The 24,798-nt window shown below is 47.2% G+C and overlaps 1 protein-coding gene across 5 annotated transcripts in view; it reads left to right on the forward strand.

Annotated features, from left to right (window-relative positions):
- Positions 1 to 24,798, forward strand: part of TRAF3IP3 (TRAF3 interacting protein 3) — a 26,380-nt gene continuing 1,582 nt past the window's right edge. Inside the window, exons 1-15 of one of the 5 annotated variants that reach the window (XM_036015440.1) lie at positions 10 to 415; positions 3,738 to 3,905; positions 4,001 to 4,404; positions 6,075 to 6,222; positions 6,368 to 6,431; positions 6,692 to 6,716; positions 6,998 to 7,027; positions 7,127 to 7,222; positions 16,340 to 16,411; positions 19,219 to 19,359; positions 19,471 to 19,608; positions 20,767 to 20,902; positions 21,458 to 21,520; positions 23,414 to 23,473; positions 24,567 to 24,703. In XM_036015440.1, the coding sequence (XP_035871333.1) occupies positions 4,060 to 4,404; positions 6,075 to 6,222; positions 6,368 to 6,431; positions 6,692 to 6,716; positions 6,998 to 7,027; positions 7,127 to 7,222; positions 16,340 to 16,411; positions 19,219 to 19,359; positions 19,471 to 19,608; positions 20,767 to 20,902; positions 21,458 to 21,520; positions 23,414 to 23,473; positions 24,567 to 24,703 (1,455 nt within the window). In that variant the 5' untranslated portion in view covers positions 10 to 415; positions 3,738 to 3,905; positions 4,001 to 4,059. Of the gene's footprint in view, positions 416 to 2,519; positions 2,905 to 3,737; positions 3,906 to 4,000; positions 4,405 to 6,074; positions 6,223 to 6,367; positions 6,432 to 6,691; positions 6,717 to 6,997; positions 7,028 to 7,126; positions 7,223 to 16,339; positions 16,412 to 19,218; positions 19,360 to 19,470; positions 19,609 to 20,766; positions 20,903 to 21,457; positions 21,521 to 23,413; positions 23,474 to 24,566; positions 24,704 to 24,798 lie in introns of those variants that run through there. The other 4 variants (XM_036015441.1, XM_036015443.1, XM_036015442.1 and 1 more) reach the window with 4 other exon arrangements.

Below are 24,798 nucleotides of genomic sequence, written 5' to 3' on the forward strand. Positions count from 1 at the left end.
AGACCCATCCTTGTCTACTTCTGGAAACGGATCTTGACTTCAAACTGTCCAAGTGCTCGGACCAACCCAAAAGCAAGAGAGAGGGCGACTGGGGTGCCACTGATAGGAGGAGCTCCCGGGCCCAGCCCTGGAGGCCTCAGGGGTTCAGGGGCCCACTCAGATTGTGCCGCAGAGGAGGAGAGAGGAACTGGGGTGAGCAAGCATTGTGGCTTTGTCTGTTTCCTGTTTCAGCAAGGTTTCTGTGCAAAAAGAAACACGGTACCAAGAAGAGAAATGCTAAGGGGGCCCAGAGCCATGGACTGAGAGCTTGCACTTTACTCAGCTGCTGTCTTGCCCCATCTGAGACCAGAGCCAAGATCTGCCCGGGAGCTGGAAAATTTTTCTGAGCTGCTTGGGTTGGAGCCTGGGACCCAAGGTAACTGAAAAGGAGGATGTTTCTGTGTTCAGGTTGGGGTCCTCTGATTCCGGGGTGGAACAGAAGACCCTCCCTCACCCAAGCTTTCCCGGGCTGAAGGGGGAGATACCGGAGCAGATGGTGTAATTTAAGAGTGTTAAGTGTTGGGTAACCAAGACAGCACCCTGCGTTGGTTTCCAGAGCCACTGGCTACAGCACAGCGGTAGAGCTTCCATCGCTCCGCCCTTCCGTACATTAGATTAAATTAGGAATGAGTCAAATGGCAGGGTTCGGGCAACCCAGTGCCAGGGGCATAAATTAAATGAACTTTTACAGTGCCCTCCAAAGCAGGGACCCCCCAAACAAGAAGCTGCCTTTCCAGCAGCTTAGGTGTAGGCCCTGCTCCCCTCAGTGCACACCGAGCTCTGGGCTCACAGGCCGACCCACGAGGGGAGCCAGTCACTGCACACACAGCCGGGAAGTGGGAGCAGAGGCTTGGGGTGGCAGCGACAAACCGCTGTCGGTTGAGGGGCCGCACCCTCATATCTTCCTCTGGCAGCAAGGAGAGCTGTCTCCAGCCAATCCCACGTACCTCCGGAGCTCCAACTGTGCCCTGTCATGCTGCCAAGGGACACCCCACAGATGCCAGAAAGCCCGGACAGTGGCCCAGTGACCTCTCTTTGAACCACTCGGGGACCAATTCCTTTTTCTTCTCCAGCCTGCCCCTGTCAGTCAGCCTCCCACATGGTTTCTTATGTCCAAGCAAATCAGAATAGTCAACACATCCCAGAAAGCTGGGTATGACTCCACAACTCCACGACCGGGTGCCCTGGCCTCGGAGTCGGGGAATGCTCCCTTCTCTAAGGAGCCATTTCTACTGCACCTCCCTGTCTGGGTAACAAGCCCTAACACGTGCCCCTGGGGAGGTAGAGCAGGGCAGCATGTGTTTCAGCAGACTAGGGCACACAGCCCGGTGGAGCCCAGAGAGCCCTTCTCTCAGACTCCATCTCCCCACACAGCCCTTCCCTCATCACAGCAGAGAGGTGGAGGGTGCTCCATAACCGAGGGTCCGCCTCCTCTGTACAGCCTGTGGATTAGCTAGAGCCAAACCTGGCCCCAGGGTGGGGACCGCACACCCCACATGAAATGGTGGGGTGCAGGCAGGCTGGACACCGATTCTCCACCCCTGTCTCTTCTTTGCCTGCCTGCCATGCCTAATTGAGAAGGTGGTTGTGTCCAGACCAGAGACAAGTCCTTTCTTCTTCTGGGCTGAGGTCAGATGAAGCAGAGTAGTCAATAGGATCCCCTCCGGGACCAGCCTCCCCTCCGTGAGATAAAAGGGGTGGAGGGACTGGAGGATGGGGCACCTTGGTGTTGGGAGTGCTAGGTCAGTGCAGGGCCTGTGTCTTACAGCATCGCATCTTCAGTAGCCGAGACCAGCAGGACAGGGGTAAGAATGATCATAGCCTAGGTCTATTATTAGTATAAAAAGCTAACATTTATTGCGTGTTGTGTGCCAGATGCTTGACATGCGTTTTTTCTTTAATCCTCATAACCTTATGAGATAGGTTCCCATTTTATAAATGAGGAGACTGAAGCTTAGAGATGTTGAATCATTTGTTCCAAGGCACATAGGAAGTAGGTGGCAGAGCCAGAACATGAAGCCACACAGCCTGAGCCCAGAGCCAGGCTCCCCCCAACCCCACCGCCCCCACCCATGGCAGAAGAGCCAGGGACTACGGCACGGGATGCCACAGCACAGGCTCTGGACGGGGAGCTCAGCTGCACATAATCCCAGTCTCCTCCGTGCAGTCATTTACAACTTAGTATGAGTGGGCCTCTCAGGTCCTTAGCTAAGCTTTTAGATAAAAAAAAAAAAAAGTGGCAGGTGGGAAGTCAGGGGACCTCTACAGAGTAGGAGAAAAGCCCCAAAGAAAGGTGACAGCCAGCCAGGGACCGGATAGCAGAACAAGCATGACAACAACCTCACAGCTTGGCCTGCTGTCAGCCCTGCCCAGGACCAGATTACACCCCATCCAAGGCTCAGGCAGTTGGGAGAGTGCAGGGCTTAACCACATAAGACCCCTCTCAGGGAGTGAGAGCACCCCACCCATTACCCCGGGGAGTGAGTACTATGATCAGAGAGAGAGCAAGAGTCTTGCGGAGAATTCCAGACGGAGCCAGATGGGCAGCCAAGTTCCACCAGAGGGGCAGAGAGGCGGCTGCTACCCTTTGAGTCTGTTTGGCCTGTAAATAAACCCAAGGGGCCGGAGCCAGCAAAGACCTGCTGTTGGTGAAGTCGGGGTATCCTTATCTGACCGACCCAGGAACTAAACTTCCCAGGGCGGTGGGTAGTGAGGTTGAGGGACCAGGAAGGGAAGTGGCAGCTGTCAGCAGGAGTCCCTCTCCTTCCCGTGACCAGTGGAAGCCGAGCACAGGATTTCTAGTGCTCAGGATTCAGCTCAGCCAAGCTCTCAGAGGGTTCTGCAGAATAAACCAGTTTGCAGAAGGTAAGGGAGGGAGAGGAGGGCAGAGAGAGGGGGCACAGAAGAAAGAAGAATCCGGGGCTCATGGGAACAGCAGGCGAGGCCGTGTGAAGGGCCCACAAAGTGTGGCCTCTGCGTGAAAGCCTGGGGACTCGGGGTCATTATTTCTGTTTGGGTTTGTATTTGCATTTTTGTCTGTCACGGCCGTAACGAGGCATAACCCGTGTGGTGGTTGGTTGTTGGTTTTAATGGTACAGTCTATGTCCGGGCTAAGGGGAGCAGACTTGGCACTGTACTTAACTCTGACAGGAAGGTGATCCCCCAAAAGTAGAACCTTCAGCCCAGAGAAGTATTGAGCTGGAAGCTCTGAGATGGGCTTTGCCCGCTCTGGGCCAGTGGCAGGTACTGGCCAACACTGATTCAAGAGGATCTGCACTGAGAGTCAGAGCCCGCGTCTGGGCTGGGAGTGGAGCACCAATGGGCCACTGTCAGAACATCATGACTGGATGAATCAGGAGGGTGGGTGGGGTCTCCCTCCTGAATCATGCCCAGGACCCAGCTCACAAGCTAGATACTAAGGGCTAAGAAGAAAGCAGTGGGTGCTGGTCTCAGAACTGGCCACATCTTGGAGGGGTCTGACTACCCCTCCAGGCCTTGAGAAGAGTCGCTTGCTCATTCTTTTAATAACTTGGACCAAGATAGCAGTACAAATGCTGGCTTTTCCTTTAGATCTGGGGACAGGGAACCAATTTAAGTGGTTCTCTAGGAGTCCCTGGAACATGAACACATGCTTGCCATCCAAAAGGTAAAAGCTCATGATATGTTTATCAATTATTTCTCATGATCCCCTGACTTAGAGGCAGGGTGAGATGTTTGGTCAATGAAGACGTGGCAGCCAGAAAGACCTTTCCACTTTGCTGAGGAAGAGACAAAGGCCAGAGAAAAGCAGAAATCAGCTAGAGACTGGACCCTGGAGTTCTGACTCTCAGTTTGACATCATCACCTCCTCACTTTCCAACCCACATGTATGTACTATTTCTGCCCCCTTGTCCAGGGAGATCGTCATTTTTCTGTCCATCTCCTGACCCCTCCCTTTCTCCTCCCTCTTGGCATTTGGCAGACCCCAGCAGCTATTCCAGGAACTGGAAGCCAAGCACAACAGGTGTTCAGGAGCTCATCATGATCGGCCTGGACCCCAGGCCTTCCCCCCGCTTGGCCCGGTGGGCTGAGAGCTATGAGGCCAAATGTGAGCGCCGGCAGGAGACCCGTGAAAGCCGCCGCTGCCGCCCCAACATGACCACTTGCCGCCAGGTAGGGAAGACGCCGAGGACCCAGCAGAGGGAGCAGCTGCAGAGAGCCCGACAACAGCAGTTCTTCAGGAGACGGAACCTCGAAGTGGAGGAGAAAGACAAAACACACAGCTCCCGGACTGGGGAGCAAGGTCTCTCCAGGAGGACAGGCCAGGCGACTGACCTCAAGAAGCCCTTGTCTTGGGCCAACAGGATCTCTGCCCCCAGGCAGCAGGTGGGCCATGTCGAGGGACACACTGCTGTCTCGGGGAATGGGTGGGCTCAAGGCCACTGAAAAGTGATTTAAGCTGAATTGCTGCTTCCCCAGGCATGTAGTAAAGTGTCCCTTAGCCAGCCACTTTCTCATTCAGAGATTTCTGTCATTGTGTTTTCTGTTTGTCTGTTCAGCTACTTTTTGTTTTGCACTTGCCTTATAGGAGAGAAAAATAAGTTTCACAACAACTCCATAGCTGATTCCTAGTATCAGTTCAAATTTAGGCAATCTACATATCTTCTACAGCATCCCTTCATCCATCACTCAATGAGTATTTGTTGAATGATTATCGTATGCCAGGTACAGGGGCCAATCTTCTTGATGCCCCTCTCAAAACACAAACACACACACGCAGAGACACACCTGCCCTCTATTGTTCTGTGAGCTGCTGCACCCGCCCACCTTCTTTCTCTCGCACCATCCCTTACTAAACTCACTCAGCCAAGACCTGAGCTAGTCCAGCAAGCCTTCCCTTGCTTCTCCAGACCACATCTGCTCTTTTTGGTCCTTATGAGGTTATTAATCCTCTAAGATTAAGTAACCATTAGAGTGCCCATTAGTCTGACCTGGGAGGAAGCTGTGTTGGCAAAAGCAACAGGGTACATCAAAGTGAGCTTGGCCAGCAAACTGTCCGTGTCTTCCTATCTGCGTCATGAGCATGCTGACAGCAGGGCTGGGTCCACTGTATTCCCTGGAAATGCCTGGCACTGTGCCCCACCCTGAGTAGGTATTTCATCACGGTCTCTGAACTAGTGGATCTGTTGTCCACAATAGGAGGCACTGTTCAGAAAATGGTCCTTGAGCCCAATTATTGAAAAAAAAAAACTGCATACTTTCTAAGGCAGGAAGATTTCTGAATACTTTGGTTGAAAAAAAAAATTAAGGAGAAGAAAATTAGGAAACACAATTAACTAAAGAATTCCATTGAGCCTATCAGTTATGGCAAGTTTTATTGAGATTGAGTCAGTCTGCATGATTAACTACCACAGGCATTTCTTAGCCTTTGAGTGTTATGTCACAAGCATAGGGTTTTGAAGTGTAAGAAGAAAATATAACAAGAGCAGACTAAATTGTGACAACTACTGTTACATCCCTCCCTACAACTCCCTAGTTTACCTTCTCTTCACATACACCTCAGTGATATCCCAGCCATTACTAAGAGGAAGGAAGCCACTCTAGAATGTGGAAGGGACCTGAGAGTTCATTCACCCCAAACTCATTACACGGACAGGAGACCCAGACCTGGAAAGGGCAGGCTCTGGCCACAGGTGCCCTCGCTCCCCACTCAGGTCAGTTCTCCTTCCACATCGCTGTGCTGGGCTGCTCTCCTTCCACATCGCTGTGCTGGGCTGCGTAAGTGACTGAGACTAAACAAGGCAGATCGGGACTCTGGAGGGTGTACTGTAACTGGAGACAAGCCCAGCACCTTATTTCCTGGCCTGACGAGGACCATTCTTGCCAGCCAGGACAAGGGAGGGCAAAAGCAAATAACCTTATAACTTTGAAGGCTTGAAGGGGTTACTTTGGTTTTGAAGACCTGAAATTTGATCACTGCTTTATCTTTGTGCAATTGGCTGGAGAATCCTGTTCTCATGGCTCTAGGCTTCCAGCATCCCCCACTTGCTTTCCAGGTGTCAGGGACCAGCTCTGAGGTCCTTCCAAACCAGCATCATCCTCTCCCCGGCGTCTGGAGGGATCTAGCAGGTCACCTCCCCTCCCAGGCTGGGAGCCTTCCACCACAGGATCTCCCCGTCAAGAAGCCACCCAAACACCACCGTGGTAAGAGCAGAACCTCCCTCCCTGAGGCCTGCAAAGAATCCTGCCACTGGCAGTCCCAGCTCGCTGGTGGTGGAGAATCCCTGCCCTTCCCCACTTGTCCCACTTTCCCCCCTGGTTCTGAATCACCTTATCCTGCATCTCTCAGGCACTCAGACAAGGGCCAGAGAAGCACAGCCAACAATTAAGAATGATGCCAGTCAGCAAACCAAGTGAGTGCTTTTTATGTTCCTGATCCCCACTCCCTCACACCCCATCCATTCCTCTCTTCTAAGCTTTTACTTGAATACCTTCACCCATTATGTAGAGAGGAAACACAGTGACTTTCCGTACCCACCTGAATTTAAAAAGGGGAAGATTTTCCCCACCCTGTCACCTTTTCAGAAGAGAATACAGGTGGAATCAACCCACTGCCCCCTGACATGTTTCTTTGATCCATTGTCATTTTTGTTTTGATTTCTTCTCTTCCCAGCTATGGAGTTGCAGTTCTAGATAAGGTAAGAAAATCCTTACCCTGGGGGTGGGGGGTTGAATCGGATGGTATATAAGCTCCTCCAAGCTCTGATATTCTGGAATTTCGTGATAAACTCAGCTAGGATGGGGGTGGCGGGGGGCAGCGCCTTCTCCCTGGATGAGCATAGACCTGAGGGGCTGGAGGGACTCTGTCTGAACCAAGGAAGGAAAATATACTGTCCACAAGTCACCCTGGCTCTGGCTCCATGGTCCAGGCCTCCAGGAGAACTGGAGCTTCTTGACTACCCTTCTTCTTTCTCCCTAGGAAATCATCCAGCTCTCTGAGTACCTCAAAGTAAGTTACATGGGAACTCCCCCTTCAGCTCTGTCATTCCTCTGCTCTCTCCTCCTCTAGGTTAATTAACCTTACCCTCTTGCATTTTTTTCTACCCAGGAGGCCCTACAAAGGGAGCTGGTTCTAAAACAGAAAATGGTGATTCTCCAAGACCTATTGTCTACCCTGGTTCGGGCCTCTGATAGTTCTTGGAAGGTAAGGGACAATGAAACCTTTGTCTGAACACAGCTCACAAGCATCTAAGTTTGCCCATCTCATTCTTCGTTCCATACTCTCCCAGCAAGAGAAGGGTTGTTTTTTTCTCTCACTACTGAAGAAGCAGCAGGTAAGGAATGATCCCAAGACCTAGAAGTCAAATAGTTAAGACCTAGAGACCCCAGTGAATATATGGGAAAGCCCAGCTAAATCCAGGATCATCAACTGAGGGCAAAGCTCGTACATACCCAGGGAAAACCCAGAACCAAAAGCGGCAAGAATCTGCAATGTTTAATTTATTAGGATAAAAGAAGGAAGATCCTACCACAGTTACTATTACTAATTGTGGTAAATGTCCCATATTTTTGTATGGGATTCACACCAATATGAACTCAAAGCCAGCATGCACCTACTACTCAGCCCAGACATGAGTCAGAGTGGGAAAGAACCTAAGAGATCACCTAGTCTAATTTTCTCATTTTGCCCATGAGGAAACTAAGTGTCAGAGAGGTCAAGTGACCTATCCAAAGTCACACTGCTGGTTAGAGGCAGAACTAGAACTAAAACTCAGACCTCCTGATTTTAGTCCATTTATTCAATAACTATTCATAGATCATGTACTCTGTAGCAAGCACTGGAAATAATGAGATTAATTAGAGTTCCTGCTTTTAGAGAGCTTGTGGTTTTGTTGGGGAGACAGATGATTAAATAATGCAGGGACAGGACAAGTAAAAGAAATGCTTTCAGGACATAGTAGTATACAAGAAGGAATAAATAACTCTAGGGAAGAGGACAACCAAGGAAGTATGTACAGCTATATAAGTATCTTCTAGGCAGATGTGGAAGAAGGAACTATACTCTGGGCAGGGGGTACGGCACAGGCAAAGACAAAGAGACATGACAGAATCCAGTACAAGGAGTGGTCAATTTTAAATCTCAGGACGCCTTTATACTCTTTTAAAAAATGTATTGAAATCCCTTCAATTTTTTTATATTTACCATATTAGAATTTATCACATTAGAAATTAAACAAGGAATCTTAAAATATATATTAATTTCAAAAATAGTAAATCTATTACATGTTTACCTAAATATTATATTTTTATGAAAAATAAGTATACCTTTAAAATTAGCGAGAGGAGTAACATTGTTTTAAAGTTTTTAAAATATATTTTATTGATTATGCTATCACCATTGTCCCAATTCCCCCCCCCACCCCACACAGTACCCCCTTCCCTCTAGCAATACCCTCCACTTAGTTCATGTCCATGGGCCATGCATGTGAATTCTTTGAATTGTCCATTTTTTATACCATTCTTAACATTCCCCTGTCTATTTTGTACCCAGAAATATTGCTTCTTAATCCCTGTACCTTTCCCCCTCCCAGCTGATTACCCTCCAATGATCTCTATACCTGTGATCCTGTTCCTATTCTGGTTGTTAGTTTCTTTTTTGTTTTTGTTTTTTGGGGGGAGGGTGTTTTGTTTAGATTCAGTTGTTGATAGTTGTGAATTTGTTGCCTTTTTAATGTTCATAGTTTTGATCTTTTTCTTATATAAGTCCCTTTAACATTTCATATAATAATGGCTTGGTAATGATGAATTCTTCTAGCTTTACCTTGTCTGGGAAGCATTTTTTCTGCCCTTCCATTCTAAGTGATAGCTTTACTGGATAGAGTAATCTAGATTGTAGGTCATTGCTTTTCATCACTTTGAATACTTCTTGCCACTCCCTCCTTGCCTCAAAGTTTATTTTGAGAAATCAGCTTATAGTCTTATGGGAACTCCTTTGTCAGTAACTCTGCTCTTCTCTTGCTGCTTTTAAGATTCTCTCTTTATCTTTTATTTTTGGCACTTTAATTATGATGTGTCTTGGTGTGGTCCTCTTTGGGTCAAACTTGTTAGGGATTCTCTCTGCTTCCTGGACTTCTATGTCTATTACCTTTGCTAAATTAGGGAAGTTTTCTTTCATTATTTTTTAAATAAGTTTTCAATTTTTTGCTCTTGCTCTTCGTCTTCTCCTCCTGACATCCTTATGATTCAGATGTTGGCTCTTTTGGAGATGTCCCAGAGTCTTCTTATACTCTGGGACAGAGTATACTATCTCATAATATCTCGGAAGTATCTCAGAGTATACTTCTTATACTATCCTCATTTTTTGAATTCTTGTTTCTTCTTTCTGTTCTGGTTAAATAAGAATACCTCTGTTCTGGTTTATTTTTTTCTTGTGTTCCAAATCATTGATTTGAATCCTGGCTTCCTTCCCTTCACTATTGGTTCCCTGTAGATCTTTCTTTATTTCACTCAGTGTAACCTTCATTCCTTCCTTCATGTTGTTGCCATACTCAATGAGTTCTTTGAGCATCCTGATCACCAGTGTTTTGAACGCTGCATCTGATAGGTTGGCTATCTCTGTTTCATTTAGTTCTTTTTCCAGGGTTTTGTTCTGTTCTTCCATTTGGATCATATTTCTTTGTCTCCTCGATTTGGCAGCCTCCTTGTGTTTGTTTCTGTGTATTAAGTAGAGCTGCTTTTACTCCCTATAAAAGGTACCTGTGAATTGTGTGGTGCAGAGTCTTAGGTAATCAACAAGGTGGGGCAATGTGCCTCATTGCTTTGTGGCTCAGTGTGGGGGGAGGGCTCAGAGAGGGCACTGTGCTGCTGCCTGGCTTCAGGGGGGTTGTCCTTCACTCACCCTGTTTCCTGTCACTTTGCCCACTTCACATGTGGGACTGGTACCCTTCTGACTGTTGCCCTGGTGCTAAATCCCAGACTGAGTGGGTTTGCATATATTTTAAGATCATGCAGGCCTGTTAAGTGAAGTTTCCTGAAAAATCCAGCAGTTTCTTCCACTCCCCTAATCCCTACTGGTTTTTACAGTCAGAAGTTATGGGGTTTTATCTTCCTGGTGCTGGAACCCTGAGCTCTGAGGTCTGGCCTGCTGCCGGGATCGCACGCTCTCAAGGTATCCCTTGATTTTTATCTACCACATATGGATGTGGGACCACCCATGCCCGTTCTACCACTGCCACCACCTTCCCACACCACACTGCATCTCTTCACCTCTCCACCCCATCTTCAAGTCTCTGCTCCTTCTACCCTTCTGGATGAATGTGGCTTCTTTAAACCCTTGGTCATTGGACTTCCATACAATTCAGTTTGTGACAGCTCTCTGTGTTATTTGTTTTGAGATTTAGTTGTAATTCCTTTTTGTGGTTGTGTGAGGGAGCAAAGCGTGTGTGTTTATGCCTCCCCCTTGACCAGAAGCCTCACATTGCTTTAAACTTTTGCAAACCTTTTTAATCTCTGGCTGAACAGAAGACAGCTACAGTCTCATATTTGCTTCTGCATTCAATCTGTTGCAACACATTGTTTTGGTTGAAGCATATGACAAAAATCTGTCCTCCAACAGATCTGTAGTTAGAAAAAGGAAGACCTTCCTTGAAAGGATCTCAGGGATTCCCAGGGGTCTTCAGACCCCACACTGAAACCCCTAGACTAGTATGTTTACAGAGCTACAAGCAGGTTGACACCATCAGAGCATACAGCACCAAGTGCAAAGAGAGAACACACACCCTCACGGGCCTCTGTGAACATCTAACCTACCACACAGATGACTTGTGCTTAGACAGAGAGAGGAAGTGAGAGGGCATAGAACCAAACCGAGCTGTTAGCAGTGATATAAAAAAGATTTCCTAAGCTCAGCCCTCTCTCTTCACATCCATCATTGTACCTGGGTTTAGGTGTCTATGTTTAGGACTCCTGATTGGTAAAGAAGACCTTTGCATCAGAGTAGGGAGCCTGAGGCAGACATCTGTGCATGCTGGTGGTTTTCAGTGCTAAACTAAATTGAGGTCATCTCATCCATTGATTCAACAGACATGTGATAAGTCCCAGCTGTGTGCTGGGCCCTGTGCTACAGGGGAAAATGAGGAACAGGGTCTTTGCTGCCAAGAAGCTCACACTCCAGCAGGGAAGAGAGGGACATGGAATAAAGAACTCTAATACACTGTGATAAAGTTATAACAGCAGTGTCTACAAAGTGACACAACAAAAAGAGAAGAGAGCAAATTATCCTGCCTGAGATGGGACAGGGTAGGTTCTAAAGGATGGGGACTATTTTAGCTGGGTCCTGAAGGATGAATAGGAATTTACCAGTATGGAAGTGGGAATGATGACGAGGAAGAAAAAGCAGAAGGATAAAGAAATCGGAATGACTACAGGCCCACATATGACAAAACATTGGGTATAGCAGAGTGTGGCTGAAATGAAGAGATCATGTCAGAGTACTTAAAGGATAAGACCAGAAATGACCTCAGACAGGTCTCTAGAATTATGAGGTTTAAACTTTGTTTTTAAAGATTTACTTATTTATTTTTAGAGAGGGAAGGGAGGGAGAAAGAGAGAGAGAGAGAAACATGAATATGCAGTTGCTGGGGGCCATGGCCTGCAACCCTGGCATGTGCCCTGGCTGGGAATCGAACCTGCGACACTTTGGTTCGCAGCCCGCGCTCAATCCACTGAGCTACGCCAGCCAGGCGAGGTTTAAACTTTTACTGTTGAACATGTAATCTCAACCTTAAATAATGTATGGACTCTACTTTAGAAAGAAAACACAGAGATCTCAGATCCATGAGTTGAGTGCTATCCCTAGTTTGGGAAACACCGCTATGGACATTAAGTAGGGTAACCATGGAATTACGCTTTATTCAGAAAGTCCTACAGCATCTGGCCCATGCTCAGAAGATGCTCAGTTAGAGTGATGAGATCTACATTTTAAAAGGTGAGGACCCTGGCTCCGGGTGGGGGTGGGGGTGATGAATACTTAAAATATCCCAGGTAGGGCAGAATCAGCTCTTGAGTGACAGCAAGCTGGGTGCGAATGGGGGGCAGGGGAGACGTTAAGAGGCATTTTCAATGTAGACTCTGAGGGGCAGTTTCATTCCACACTCCAGCAGGCAGGCAGGAGTTCCCCGGGCTGTGGTTTTCTCCCTCCCTTCTCTCCATCCCACCCACTACTCACCCTCCCCTTTTTTGTCCTCCCCACCAACCCCCAAGCTTCCTGTTTTTAAGAAAAATGGTCTCAGACTTTTCAATTAAGACTTTTCAGTTAGTTTACCCCCAAAACAAGACCATTCAGCCTTCTATTCCTTCCATGGAAACCTCAGCTTCCATGAAAGGATAGCCCCAGTCTGTGACATGGTGGTATTTGGGGAAAATAATTGGGAGGATGTGGCCAGAACAGGGATGGGGCGCAGTTCAAGCCTTTATTGCCCACCACCACCCCCCACCCCCATCTGGCCTCCGTGATTTGAATATTCAACTTCAAATGCAGAGCAGCTCACAGCAAGCCCTGATAGAACTCCAAGGATCAGCTCCCTGTATTGCCTCCAACCTCCAAGCTGACTCTGGGCCTTTTGTATGCAACAGGCCCTAAGGCACTACCAGAGTCCTAAGCTGGGTACAACCTTCAGAGCAGAGACAGTTCAGGCAGGAGAGAAAGCTAGCTTTCAGTGTTGGGCAATACAAAAACAGAAGGGGGCACAAGTGTGTTTTGAAGTTCCGCAAAGTAGAAATGAGATCTTGAGATGACAGTGCAGAAGAGGATTGGCTGCAAGTCCTAAGCCACCTCTGCTAGAGCAGAGATGAGCTGGGAGCTAGCACTTCTGCGGTGAGGTGCTAGCGTTTCTGAAGAACAGAGGCAGGGGAAAGCCAAGCAGAAGCGGCCGCTGAAGCCCTCAGACCGGCACCAGGTGTGTATGGCCTTCACCTTGCTCCCGCTTCCAAATAGGGGTACTGTGCTCCCTGAGCCCTGGTCTCCAGAGGCGCGATTGCCCAATAAAAGTTCACAGTAGGCCTGTAAACAGTGCTTCTCCCCACATACTGTACCACTAGGCTTCATGCGGGGCGAGCTGGGACTCAGACCAGGAAACTACATGACCCATTTGCAACAGCTTGGCTGCAACTGTACCGCCTACCTTTGCGAAGTCTGGGAAGGCAGAGCTGTAGACAAGAGTTTTTTAAACCCCAGACTTGGGTGGCCCTTCTCCCCCACCCCGCCCCCCAACCCGGCCAAGGGGCTATCGTGAATTGTTTTGTATTGCAAGATGAATGAAATGTAATCTGGGGTGTGGCTAAAATACAAAAACAATTAGAAGAGGTAAACTAGGGGTAGAAGACTGGGGAAAATGTAGAAATATTGCTTTGGGCTGGTCTGTTTTCTTTTCAAACTGTAGCAAGATAAACCTTAAACTCGGTGGGTTTGATTACAATCTGCATAGTAAGAGCTTAGGCAAAAGAAAATGCTCAGAGTCAGAAGATCCGAAGCCGGAGACGGGTGTGGAGGGAGTGGATTGCAGCTCATTGACAATGAACAGGCCACTCCAGGGAATGCAGCCCTGTAACCAGTCATTCCAAAGCCCAGAACAGTGGAAGTCTTTGTCCATCTCCTTTATCTGTCCCAAAGCCTGTGGTTATTGTATGTGCAAAATCCCTGACTCTCAGCCCTCACAGGAGGCACTATGAAAAACATTAATAGCAGGAGACACTTTGAAAAATTATTTTTGGCAAAGCCTTTTGCTTTTGCAAGGCCCAGCTGAGTAATACAGGAAGCAGAAAGGGTGGGGGCACCTCCTGGTTCCCCTGGTTAGAAGAATCAGCCAAACAAGAGCAAAACAGGAGCTGCGTGCGAGATACCACTTCCTGCCTAACCCAGGTGCCCTGAAACTCGCTGAGGGGGTCAGACCTCAAAACGGAGTCCCGTCCTCTGCCCCCAGGTTGTTATAGACTGGAAAGCATTATGACAGTTGGAAACTCGCCTGACAAGAGTCATGGTGCCCCAGGCCTGAGGAGACATGTAATTTCTAGACCTCACAAGTGTCCCACAGGCCCTGCTTAGAAAACGCCAGGAAAGGATATGAAAGTCAGTTGCTGTTACCCCTAAAGAGATCCACGGCAGTCTCCTTGGGAAGCCAGTTTTCCCTCCCCTCTCCCTGATTCGCTCACATACGGAACCTTAAAGGAAACTCAGGGTTAGAAGAACAAAACGTCTACCTGGGGGAAAGGGACAAGTCTACAGGCGGAGGGAAGAACAAAGCAGCGAGGAAGTTTTTAGCTACTCAGCGGAAATACTGAAAACCTAATCTCACCCCTGCGATTAGCATCCCTCTCGCAATGTCCCAAATGCCTTTAGACAAACCCAGTTTATGAGTAAATAGAACGTGGCTTTCTGGAAAACCTTCTCACCACCCTCCTCCCATCCCACTCCCCCCACCACACACACACACACCTTGCATTAATATCTCTCCTCCATTTCTTGCTTTCTTAAAGATTTTCTCATGTTGAGCTGAGGGATGGGGCAGGGAGGGGAGTGGATTAGTTTGTTAGGGCTACCATAACAAAGCACCAAAGACTGAATGGCTTAACCAACAGAAATTTATTTTCTTGCAATTCAGAAAGCTAGAAGTCTGAGGCTGAGATGCTGACAGGATTGGGGTGTTTTTCCTAAGGCATCTGTCCTTGGCTTGGAGATGGCTGTCCTCCCTCTGCTGTCCTGATGTACCAACCTCCTCTTCTTACGAGAACACCAGTCATATTAGAACAGGGCCCACCCTAATTACTTCATTTTAACTTAATTACCTCTTTAAAGATCATTTCTCCAAATACAGTCACATTCTGAGGCACTGGGGTTAGGATATCAAGATGTGAACTGGGGGGAGAGGGACCAAAATTCAGCACATAACAGTGGGTAAGGGAAAGAATGTATATTCCCCCTGGGAGGGAAGACTCCTTTAATCTTATTGGCCTGTATTTTAGAAGTAAAGGTCCATGTACAAGACTGAGAGAAGGTGAGGAGTGCAGAAGTACCCAGATGGAGAGCAGAGAGAGGTCATGAGAGAAGGAAATGACACCTTAGTAGCTTTCCTTCAAGCGGACCTCTGATAGTGATATGGGAGAAACCCTGGTTCTTCTCACCGACACAGTAAAGAATTACAGATCAGCAAACCTATTAGCATGCACAAAATGTTTATTAGTGCTAAGTTTTAATGGGAGAGCAAAAGCAAGGTGGCAAGAGCAGGAGTGGCAAAAGCAGGGTAGCCAGAAGCCAGATAGCCAGCACCGGGGTGGCCAGAGCCCAGGTGGTCAGGGGCCTGGTGGCCAGAGTGGCCAGAGGGCCCCCATGTGGCAGGAGAAGAGAGAGAGTCCTTTGTTCTGAGGACTTACATACTTGGCACGATGAGGGTGAGGGAGTTCCATTTTGATTGGTGGGTAAAGATGATGCTAGTTTTCCACGGGGACATAACTGCCTAAATGCAAGTATGGGTGGGGGTCTGTTAGCCTGAATCCTTATCTTGCTCCAGACTCTACTTGCTCATTTTGTATGTGACGGGAGGCAGGCAGTTAAACAAAGCTGATCATGGGCTTTTTCTTTTGGGCACTGTAGTCCCCTTCCCCTTCTCCCTTCTAGGCTGTGGGATAAATACATAGTCTCAAGGTTTTCCTTTTCCTACTTAGTGGGGATGATACACACAGACTTTCAAGGGCTCCCCCCATCACACACTATTATAATTTCACTTGTTTTTCGGGACGCCTGGCAGCCTTATCAAACCAGGTTCTAGATTACTGGGTCAACGTGTGAGCTTTGCTTTTAGCTTTCTGTATTAAATTCTTTGTTAGATTGTAATGGTGAGGGACTTGCCTCCACTTCCCCTTTGGCCACTCATTCATAGTTGCTACCTAAGTGTTAAAAGGTGTTGCCTGGCAACCAGGATGCTATAGTTGCTGGCCAGCAACAGCAGAGCAGTCCCAGAGTTCTTCCTATGCTATGTCTTGCAACAGCAAGATACCCTGAGCCAATTAACAGAAGACCCCAAGGTACAAAGAGAAAGAGGTCTTTGGGGTTTAGGCTGACTCTTCCTTCTCCTGTTCCAGAAAAAGAGGGAAAGATCATCTTCTACCCAAACATCTTCTGTCATCTCTTCTCCTCCCTATCTCTTGAAAGAGTTCAGTTCCCCAAACATTGAGTGTGTTCTAGGTGGTAGGCTAGGAATATGGAACAAAATATTTTGCACACTATACTTTGGCCCAAACTCTACTTACTCAACCCCTTTTGTTCCAGGGACAGCTTAATGAAGACAAACTGAAGGGCAAACTGAGGTCCTTGGAAAACCAGCTGCATACCTGTACCCAGGTGAGCATTCTGGAGAACACTACCAACCCAGGAATCTAGAATTAAAGGAGAAGGCTTGAACCTCAATCTTACTCTCTAAAAATGCCACCCGATAGAGATAAAGGCATCCACTCCTACTCACCCAGTTGAGTGGGTAACTTTGCCATTTTCACTTTGATCCCCAATTTACCATTTGTCCATGGTCTTCGTCCATCCATCTCTCTCTTTCTCCCAGTGCCCTTCCCCTCGCACCCTGGGAAGGAACTTCAGCACCAAGCACTACGCTGGCTCCAGGGCAACCTTGAGAATACCTGGAACTGTAGGGAGGAGCCTTCGATAAAGATTCACACCATGCAGGTAGACCTGCACAGATCCCAATCTTTGAACAGATGAGTTGAACGTTCTAATGAAATTTTGCAAAGTAATTTTCACTCAATGGGCAAATTGTATCTCTTAGCAACCTGTTGGAGAAAGTAAGACTGTGACTTCGCCTTCCCTGCGACATTATTATTCAGCTTCAGTAATCTCTTGATTGGCCTTACTTGGGATTACAAGAGATAGAAAGAAATTGGCTTTCACTTGAGAAGCGATGCATTTCTAGTAGTTGGGGACATGTCAAGGAAGAGAATGAGGTGGAACAGGAAGTCTGCTCCCATCTGGAGTTAGGGAGATAAAGCCACACAGTTGGATTCTTGCAGGAGAAGGGTTTATAGTCTGTAGATTTGCTGATCCACAACTTCTGTTTTTTTCAGTATGACCTCCTTTGTCAGGCTCTTAGGAATTAAATGATGCCAACCAAGCTCACAAGAGATTGATATATAATCCCGAATGCCAATGAATTCATTTTCTGTAGAGGACAAAGCTGGCCAGTGACCAGCAGAGTTAAGTTCAATAACTGGGACATACCTATGTAGGACTGCAACCGATAATTCCTGGATATGCTTTCTAATAAAAATTCCAAGAACATAAGACCCATTCATATTTTTTAAAAGATTTTATTTATTTATTTTTAGAGAGGGAAGGGAGGGAGAAAGAGAGAGAAAGAGAGAGAGAGAAAGAGAAAGAGAGAGAGAAACATCAATGTGCAGTTGCTGGGGGTCATGGCCTGCAACCCAGGCATGTGCCCTGACTGGGAATCGAACCTGCGACACTTTGGTTTGCAGCCCGCACTCAATCCACTGAGCTACGCCAGCCAGGGCGAGACCCATTCATGTTTAATCCAAATTTTCAGATGATTACAAAGCTAAATGGGAATGATTTCATATTGATCCCTAAATGTGCATTATCTAGGTTACTTCTAACCCAGTGGGTAATCCAGAATTGACAGTAAAAGCTGCCTGTGTTCCCCAAAATCACAGGGCATAAAGATGAAAGGTGCCCTGGCTGGTGTAGCTCAGTGGATTGAGCGTGGGCTGTGAACCAAAGCATCACAGGTTCGGTTCCCAGTCAGGGTATATGCCTGGGTCTCAGGCCACAGCCCCCAGCAACCTATCCCTATTAGTGGCAACTATCCCTATTAGTGGCAATAGGGATAGAGAGCACATTGATGTTTCTCTCTCTCTCCCTCCCTTCCCTCTCTAAAAATAAATAAATAAAATCTTTTTAAAAAAAGATGAAAGGCATGGGGACATCAAGACCCCAAGTGAATTCACAAAATTGCTCTTTTGTCTTTTTCATGACCCTGAAGCCAGGAGGAATTTTTAAATGCAAATATATTAATTTTAAAATATTATTTACTGGGGATCCCTGAAGCTACAAAGATCATTAATTAATTCATTAATTAATTATTAAAGCATGCTCTCTGCCTCTTCCCTGAGGAGTTTACAGTGTCATAAGAGAGACAGATAGAGTGGAAAAGTAGAGACATACAGGGGGTACTATGTGAACACTAAGAAAAGCTACCTAGTCCACAATTAGCTGGGGGTAGGGATAATTAATTAAGATTTATCAGAACTTACATGATTCTTGGGCTGAATCTTGAGCATGAGTAGAAGTTAACCAGATGAAAAGGGTGGGTGAGGATGCTCTAGGAGGCAGAAGCAGCTCTAGGGGCAAAGACAGAGACCAGACAGTACAGTGCTTAGGGAATCTGCAAGCAGTTCAGCTTGGGTGAAACAAGCATAGAATGAAAGTCTGGGCTTATAAGTAGAAACCAGCCAAGAAATTTGGACCTGATCCGTAGGACACTGAGAATCCAGCAAGGTTTAAGCAGGTTGTGATGTGATCAGATTTGCATTTTAGAAAGAATGCTGTAGCTGCAGGACTAAAAGAGTTTGAAGGGAGGCAAGTGTTAAAGATGGGGAGACTATTGTATTAATCCATATAATAGTATTACTAGAGTCTGAACTAATTAGTGGCAATAGGGATAGAGAGGAAATAGGTGTGAGTTGTAAAGGAGGTTGACTTGACAAAGGGTCTTAACCAACTGAATACTGGGAGAAAGTAAGAAAGAAATCAAGTTGACTCTGGTTTAGGGCTTGGGAGACTGGGTGGGTGATGATGCTGGTCATTGAGACAGGGGAAGCCCAAGAGAAAGAAGCAGATTTAGAAAGATGATTTTGCATTGGAAATGTTGGATTTCAAGTGCCTATGGAAGGCCTGGGGGAAATGCCCAGCATGCCAAGGGCCCTGTTTATTGACCCCACTCACCCTGCACATCACCCGAGAGACTTTGCTACCCACCTCTAGCCTAGAAGAAAAGTTCCACCGGATTACTGGTATCTCTGCCCTGCGGGCAAGGACCAAATTCTTTTCATCTCTGTAACCCAGCTCAGGTTTCGGCACACAGAAACTTAATGTGTATATGTTGAATTGCATCAAATTTACAGAATTATTCCCCTTGGGGAATGAAAAAGGTGCTAATGGAGATGGAAGACCAGAAAAACAGCTATGAGCAGAAAGCCAAGGAATCACTGCAGAAAGTGCTGGAGGAGAAAATGAGCGCAGAGCAGCAACTGCAGAGCACACAGGTTCGGGGACCTGCATAGTACTTGGCGCTGGGCACACCAGGGCAGCTCTGGGAGCCAGCTGCACAACTCTGGGGAACCCCAAGGTACTACCCCCTCCCTTGTCTCCCTCAGCGGTCCCTGGCTCTGGCTGAGCAGAAGTGTGAAGAGTGGAGGAGCCAGTACGAGGCTCTGAAGGAAGATTGGAGGACCCTGGGGACCCAGCACAGAGAGCTGGAGAGCCAGTTCCATGTGCTCCAGTCCAAACTGCAGGTACGGGGCCCTGGGGGTGAGGTGGTGGGGAGAGGGGGCAGGATTTAGGGGAAGAAGGAGTGGTGACAGCAATGATGGAGAGAAGCTGTCACCTGGGTTGGTGTCCTCAAAGGCAACTGAGACCATCTGGCTTTCAGTTCCTCACTGCCCACTTTGCACCAGTCTCACTGTTTTGGCTCCGAAATCTAATTTGCAGTGTAGCAAGGACATCTGCCCTGCCGATGCAAATGAACTCAGGGTTCACTGGAATGACACAGTCCAAATGCAAAGGGCTGAAATATTCATCAGCCTACTGTCATATCCCAACTCACCCTCTGCACCCCATCCCAGCAGAGCATCCAGTTCAGAAATCACTTCTATGGGCAGAGAGCAAATGTCATTCATTTACTTACAGACAGAGTATTAACTAACACACCCTGCCATGTCCTTGGCATTCTCAATGGTTCCTCAGTTCTCATCTGCATTTACCTTGGAGACGTTAACTAGCCTCCTAAGCCTCAGTTTCCCCATCTGTAAAAAGAATAGCTGTATCAAAGATGGCTGTGAGGGTTAAGTGATGTGATCCATTCAAAGCATTAGCACAGTGCCTGGTACACATAAGTCCTCAGTGAATATTAGCCATTACTATTTTTCCTTACTTGGTTTGGAATTTTTGAGGGCCCACCTCAAAAGTTTACCTAATTTTACTGAAGTGAGATCTGACCACAGTTCACTTGATGATAGGGTGTCTCATCGAAGGAGCAAACCTAGCTGGCCACGGCATTGCAGCCATATCTCAGTCACCTACCAGGCAACGCTTATAAAGACCTTTTTCTTTTTAACCTTAATTCTTTGTGAAAATGATGCCACAAAAAAAATTGATAGTGCTACAATGAAAAGTAAAGTGAAGACATCTAGAAAAACGATTTGGTATTCTTTAATTTGGGCATTCACCCAAATGAGTCCCTTGTGAATATCAAAAAAAAATCTAATGCATTGTTTGTAGTAAGAGGAATAGAGCAAAGAGATTTTTTTAACTTTTCTATTTTTCTATTTCCCTAACATTCCCACCTCTAAAATTCTACAATGTTCTACAATTTTTCTCTTCCGTGGGATCTGCCCCCACCCTCTACCCTAGCACTGACCTGCTCCTGTGTTGGCCCCTCTTCCCCCCTGCAGGGGGCAGACAGTAGAGACCTTCAGATGAACCAGGCCCTGCGACTCCTGGAGAACGAGCACCTGGAGCTGCAGGCCAAGATTGAGTGTCTACAGGGGGACAGAGACCTGTGCAGCTCGGACAGCCAGCTCCTACAAGGTACCCTCCTCCCTGGGGGCCTCTGGCTGAGTGAGCCCAGAGAAGGAAACAGGGTGGAGAGAAAGGCTTCCTTCAGTCTTTCTTTCATTTGTTTGGTTGACTTTTAAGATTTCATTTTACCTTAAGGGGAAGGCAGGGCTATTTTAATCGCCCAAGACTGAAATTTAATTTTGCAGAATCTTGTAGTATCAGCTCTCTTTTCCAGCCCGATCCTGAGGGCCAGATCACAGCTGCTCCCACATGAGTCACGTGTCAGTTCCACATTCCTAATTTGAAAGGTCAGTTGAAAGGTCGCCGTCACAGCCTGTGCAGTTAGCTGAGGACCAAATTGTGTGTAAATACAACACCCAATCCAACCCCACTTGTTAAGTCAATGACACCCAAGGTATTTGGTTCTGGTTTACCTCTGCAGAACTGGGAAAAGCAGAACAACTTCCACCCGACACATATCAGAGGCCATGGACCAGGCAGCACCTAGTACGAATTCCCACCCTCGGGTGTCGAGTTCATTAATCTTGGGTTCTCCTATTTTGGTGTGCATTATTTCATTTTTAGATCAACTAAAGAGGTCAGAGGAGGAGAAACTCGCCCTGGTGACCAAAGTACAGCAGTTGCAGAGTAAGTTCCCTCCCCGGGTTCTAAAAGTAGCACAGGTGGCTTTGGGGTGTTCCCGGGGCTGCTGCCCCAGGAAAGGCGTCCAGAGGAGGGGCTGGGGGCCCTGGTCTTTGGCATCTCCTCTACTTCTGTGCATTTTCAGATCCTCTTCTTACGAAGTGAGGTCACCTACATAGCTCCTCACGAGTTATATATTAGCCTGTCCTTTTTCTCCCTTTTCTACTTCTCTCCTTCCATACCAATGACAACCACCTGCATCTCCCCCAGAACTGCCGATTTTTTAAAGTGTGACGTTTTCCAAGGTAGTTCTTATTTTGTGTCTTATTACGTACATGAATATGTCACATTGAGCTCTGTCACTAGGAATGGTTCAGAAATAAGCACACACTACAGATGCCTCAGTCCACTTCAAAACTACATATTGGGGCCAAAGGGGGAAGGGGGCCTTTCATAAGTAGACAACTTTTTTTAAAGATTTTATTTATTTATTTTTAGAGAAGGAAGGGAGGTATATATAGGGAGAGAAACATCAATGTGCAGTTGCTGGGGGTTATAGCCTGCAACCCAGGCATGTACCCTGGCTGGGAATCAAACCTGCGACACTTTGGTTCACAGCCTGCACTCAATCCACTGAGCTACGCCAGCCAGGGCAGTAGACAACTTTTTGAAATATTTTATTTTTAAAGAGAAGGGAAGGGAGAAAGAGAGGGAAACATTGATGTGGGAAACATCAATTGACTGCCTCCCGTATGAGCTTCAATTGATCCCGCAACCTGGGTATGTGTCCTGAATGGGAATCGAACCCACAACTTTTTGGTACATGGGATGATGCTCCAACCAACTGAGCCACCTGGACAGGGCAAAAAAAAAGTAGACAATTTTTGAGAAGCTGGAGAACCTGATTAAATAAATAGCTCTGCTGGTTGCCCCCCACCTTAACGTCTGAGACTGGATGAGAAGTTTCATACACACAGCAATGAATATTAAAATAGCAAGGCAACCACAGGGAAGAGGGAGAAGAAACACCGGCAGAAGCTGTGCTCCTGCAGACCAGGTGCTGAGTGGTCAGGTCACTGGAAAGTCATGCCTTTATTTGTCCAATACGTATTTAATGAGCCCCTACCAAGGGCCAGGCATTCCAGCTGTGCAGAGGATACAATGACAAACATAACTGATGAGGGTCCTTCCCTCGTGAAGTTTACATTCTAAGTAAGCTCTACAATGAAGTATGGAGTTTTTATGAGCAAATAAATATGTACAGGTAGTGTAACTACTATGGAGGAAAATAAAGCAGGTTAAAGGGAAATATTTGCTACTTTATCCAGGGCCATCAGGGAAGGCCTTTCTTCTAGGGTAACATTTAAGGAAGACTTAAGGGTAAAGACATGGCAGGATGAGATATAAGGATGGTGTATTCAGAACATAGCACCACAGACTGGGTGACTTCAAGAACAGTTTATTTTCTCACGGTTTGGCAAGCTAGAAAGCCAAACTCAAGGTGTCCGCAGGCTTGGTTCCTTCTGAGGTTGTGAGGGAAGCATCTGTCCCACGATTCTTTCCTTGGCTTGTCGATGGCTGTCTTCTCTGCGTGTCTCCGCATACGTCCCCGTCTCTGCATGTCTGTGTCCAAAGGCCCCCTTCTTACGAGGATGTGTCACATTCAATCAGGGCCACCTTAATGTCCCGTTTTAACCTCTGTAAAATACCGATCTCCAAAAAGGTCACATTCTGAGGTACTGGGAGTTAGGACTTCGAATTACGAATTTGGGGGTAACCCCATTCAACCAGTAACAGATGGGAGCATCTTCAATAATTAAGATTCTGGGCAAAGTGCTGAAAATACACCCTTTGCAGTGAATGTGCTAGCACAGACGAGCTTCTCGTGTTTGCCGACAGGTCTGCTGCAGAGCCAATCCGCACAGCTCCAAGAACAGGAGAAACTCTTAACAAAGAAAGGTCAGCAAATTTACTTCCACAAATTCTAAGACACTGCTCTTGCCTTGCCCGCCTAGAGGCATGGGGATGGGCTACATGACTTCTTGGCGTTCCATCCAGTTCTGGGAGTCTGTGAGGTCAGGGATCTGGGGAAGCTTCTTAAGGACTAATCACTGGCTCTGAGAACAACTAGTCAGCCTCCTACTGTGAGCGCTGGTAAACTGTGAAAGAGGATTTCTGCTCCCCCTGAAAACAGATGTCTGTGTTGAACATTTCAATAAATTGATTTTGAACTCAGGATTTCATGTCAATTTTTACACCTGCCTTTCCAAGTCACATCCAACCTCCCAAGTCTAAACCGTGTTGCACGCAACAGTTACCTCACTGTCAGCCCTGAGGAGTCTGCTGCCTTAACTTCCAGAGAAGAACTCGTCATGTGTATGGAGGGGCAGAAGCTCCTCACCTACCCACTGCACGTGGCCTTCTGTTCACTCGTCACAATCACTGGGTAACACAGAAGGCAGAAATTATTATGCCCACATAGCAAGGATAAGAAAATGTAAGTCTACGGTCACACAAATTAAAGACACAGCTAAGACAAAGATTCAGAATTTCTAACTTTTAGTCCAGTGCGCTTTTCACAGGACGAAGACTGTGAGGTGGCTGAGATGCCATCTTTAACCACATGAAGATGAATCTAGGATATGACTGCCTTCTCGTGACTGAACGGAGAACGAAGGGAAAGGGAGTTACGTTGAGGCATCCAGCAAACCTACCAGACTAACTAGAAAGGACGTGGCCAATAACCGAAGAAACTGGATTAATAAATGTGCTCGAATGAAAGTATCTGGCATTAAACAGGACTGATACAAAGAAAAGTAAGGGCCAACCTTGCCCTCCGTGGGGCTCAAATTCCAGCTCTGTCCCGGCTGAGCAGTGGCTCCCAATGGGAGTTCTTTAAAAGTCGGAGAATTCTGTTCCATGAATTGTAACCAAAGACAGACCCTCCCTTTTCCCCTCCCCACCCTTTCCCTCCCTGGGGTTCTGTCAGTGACAGGGCCCTTCCTCGGAGGTGTGGGCCTCACTGTCACTGAGAATGTGGCTGCTTTTTTAGATCAGGCTTTGTCTGAGTGGAGTCCAAAGCCCTCCCATAACGAAGTGGAGCCTGAGGGTACAGGGAAGGAGCAAGACTGGGATTTCAGAGACCAGCTGCAAAAGACGACTTTGCAGCTCCAGACCAAGGAAAAGGAGGTGAGACACGACCTCAGGTAGTGAGGGGCTCAGCCCCCAGTGGCAGGGAAAGCTGCTGGGAAGCTGCTGGAGAGCAGGGATTTAAACAGCTACTT

This window comes from Phyllostomus discolor, chromosome 14 (assembly GCF_004126475.2).
Source record: "Phyllostomus discolor isolate MPI-MPIP mPhyDis1 chromosome 14, mPhyDis1.pri.v3, whole genome shotgun sequence".
Classification (NCBI taxonomy): Eukaryota; Metazoa; Chordata; class Mammalia; order Chiroptera; family Phyllostomidae; genus Phyllostomus; species Phyllostomus discolor.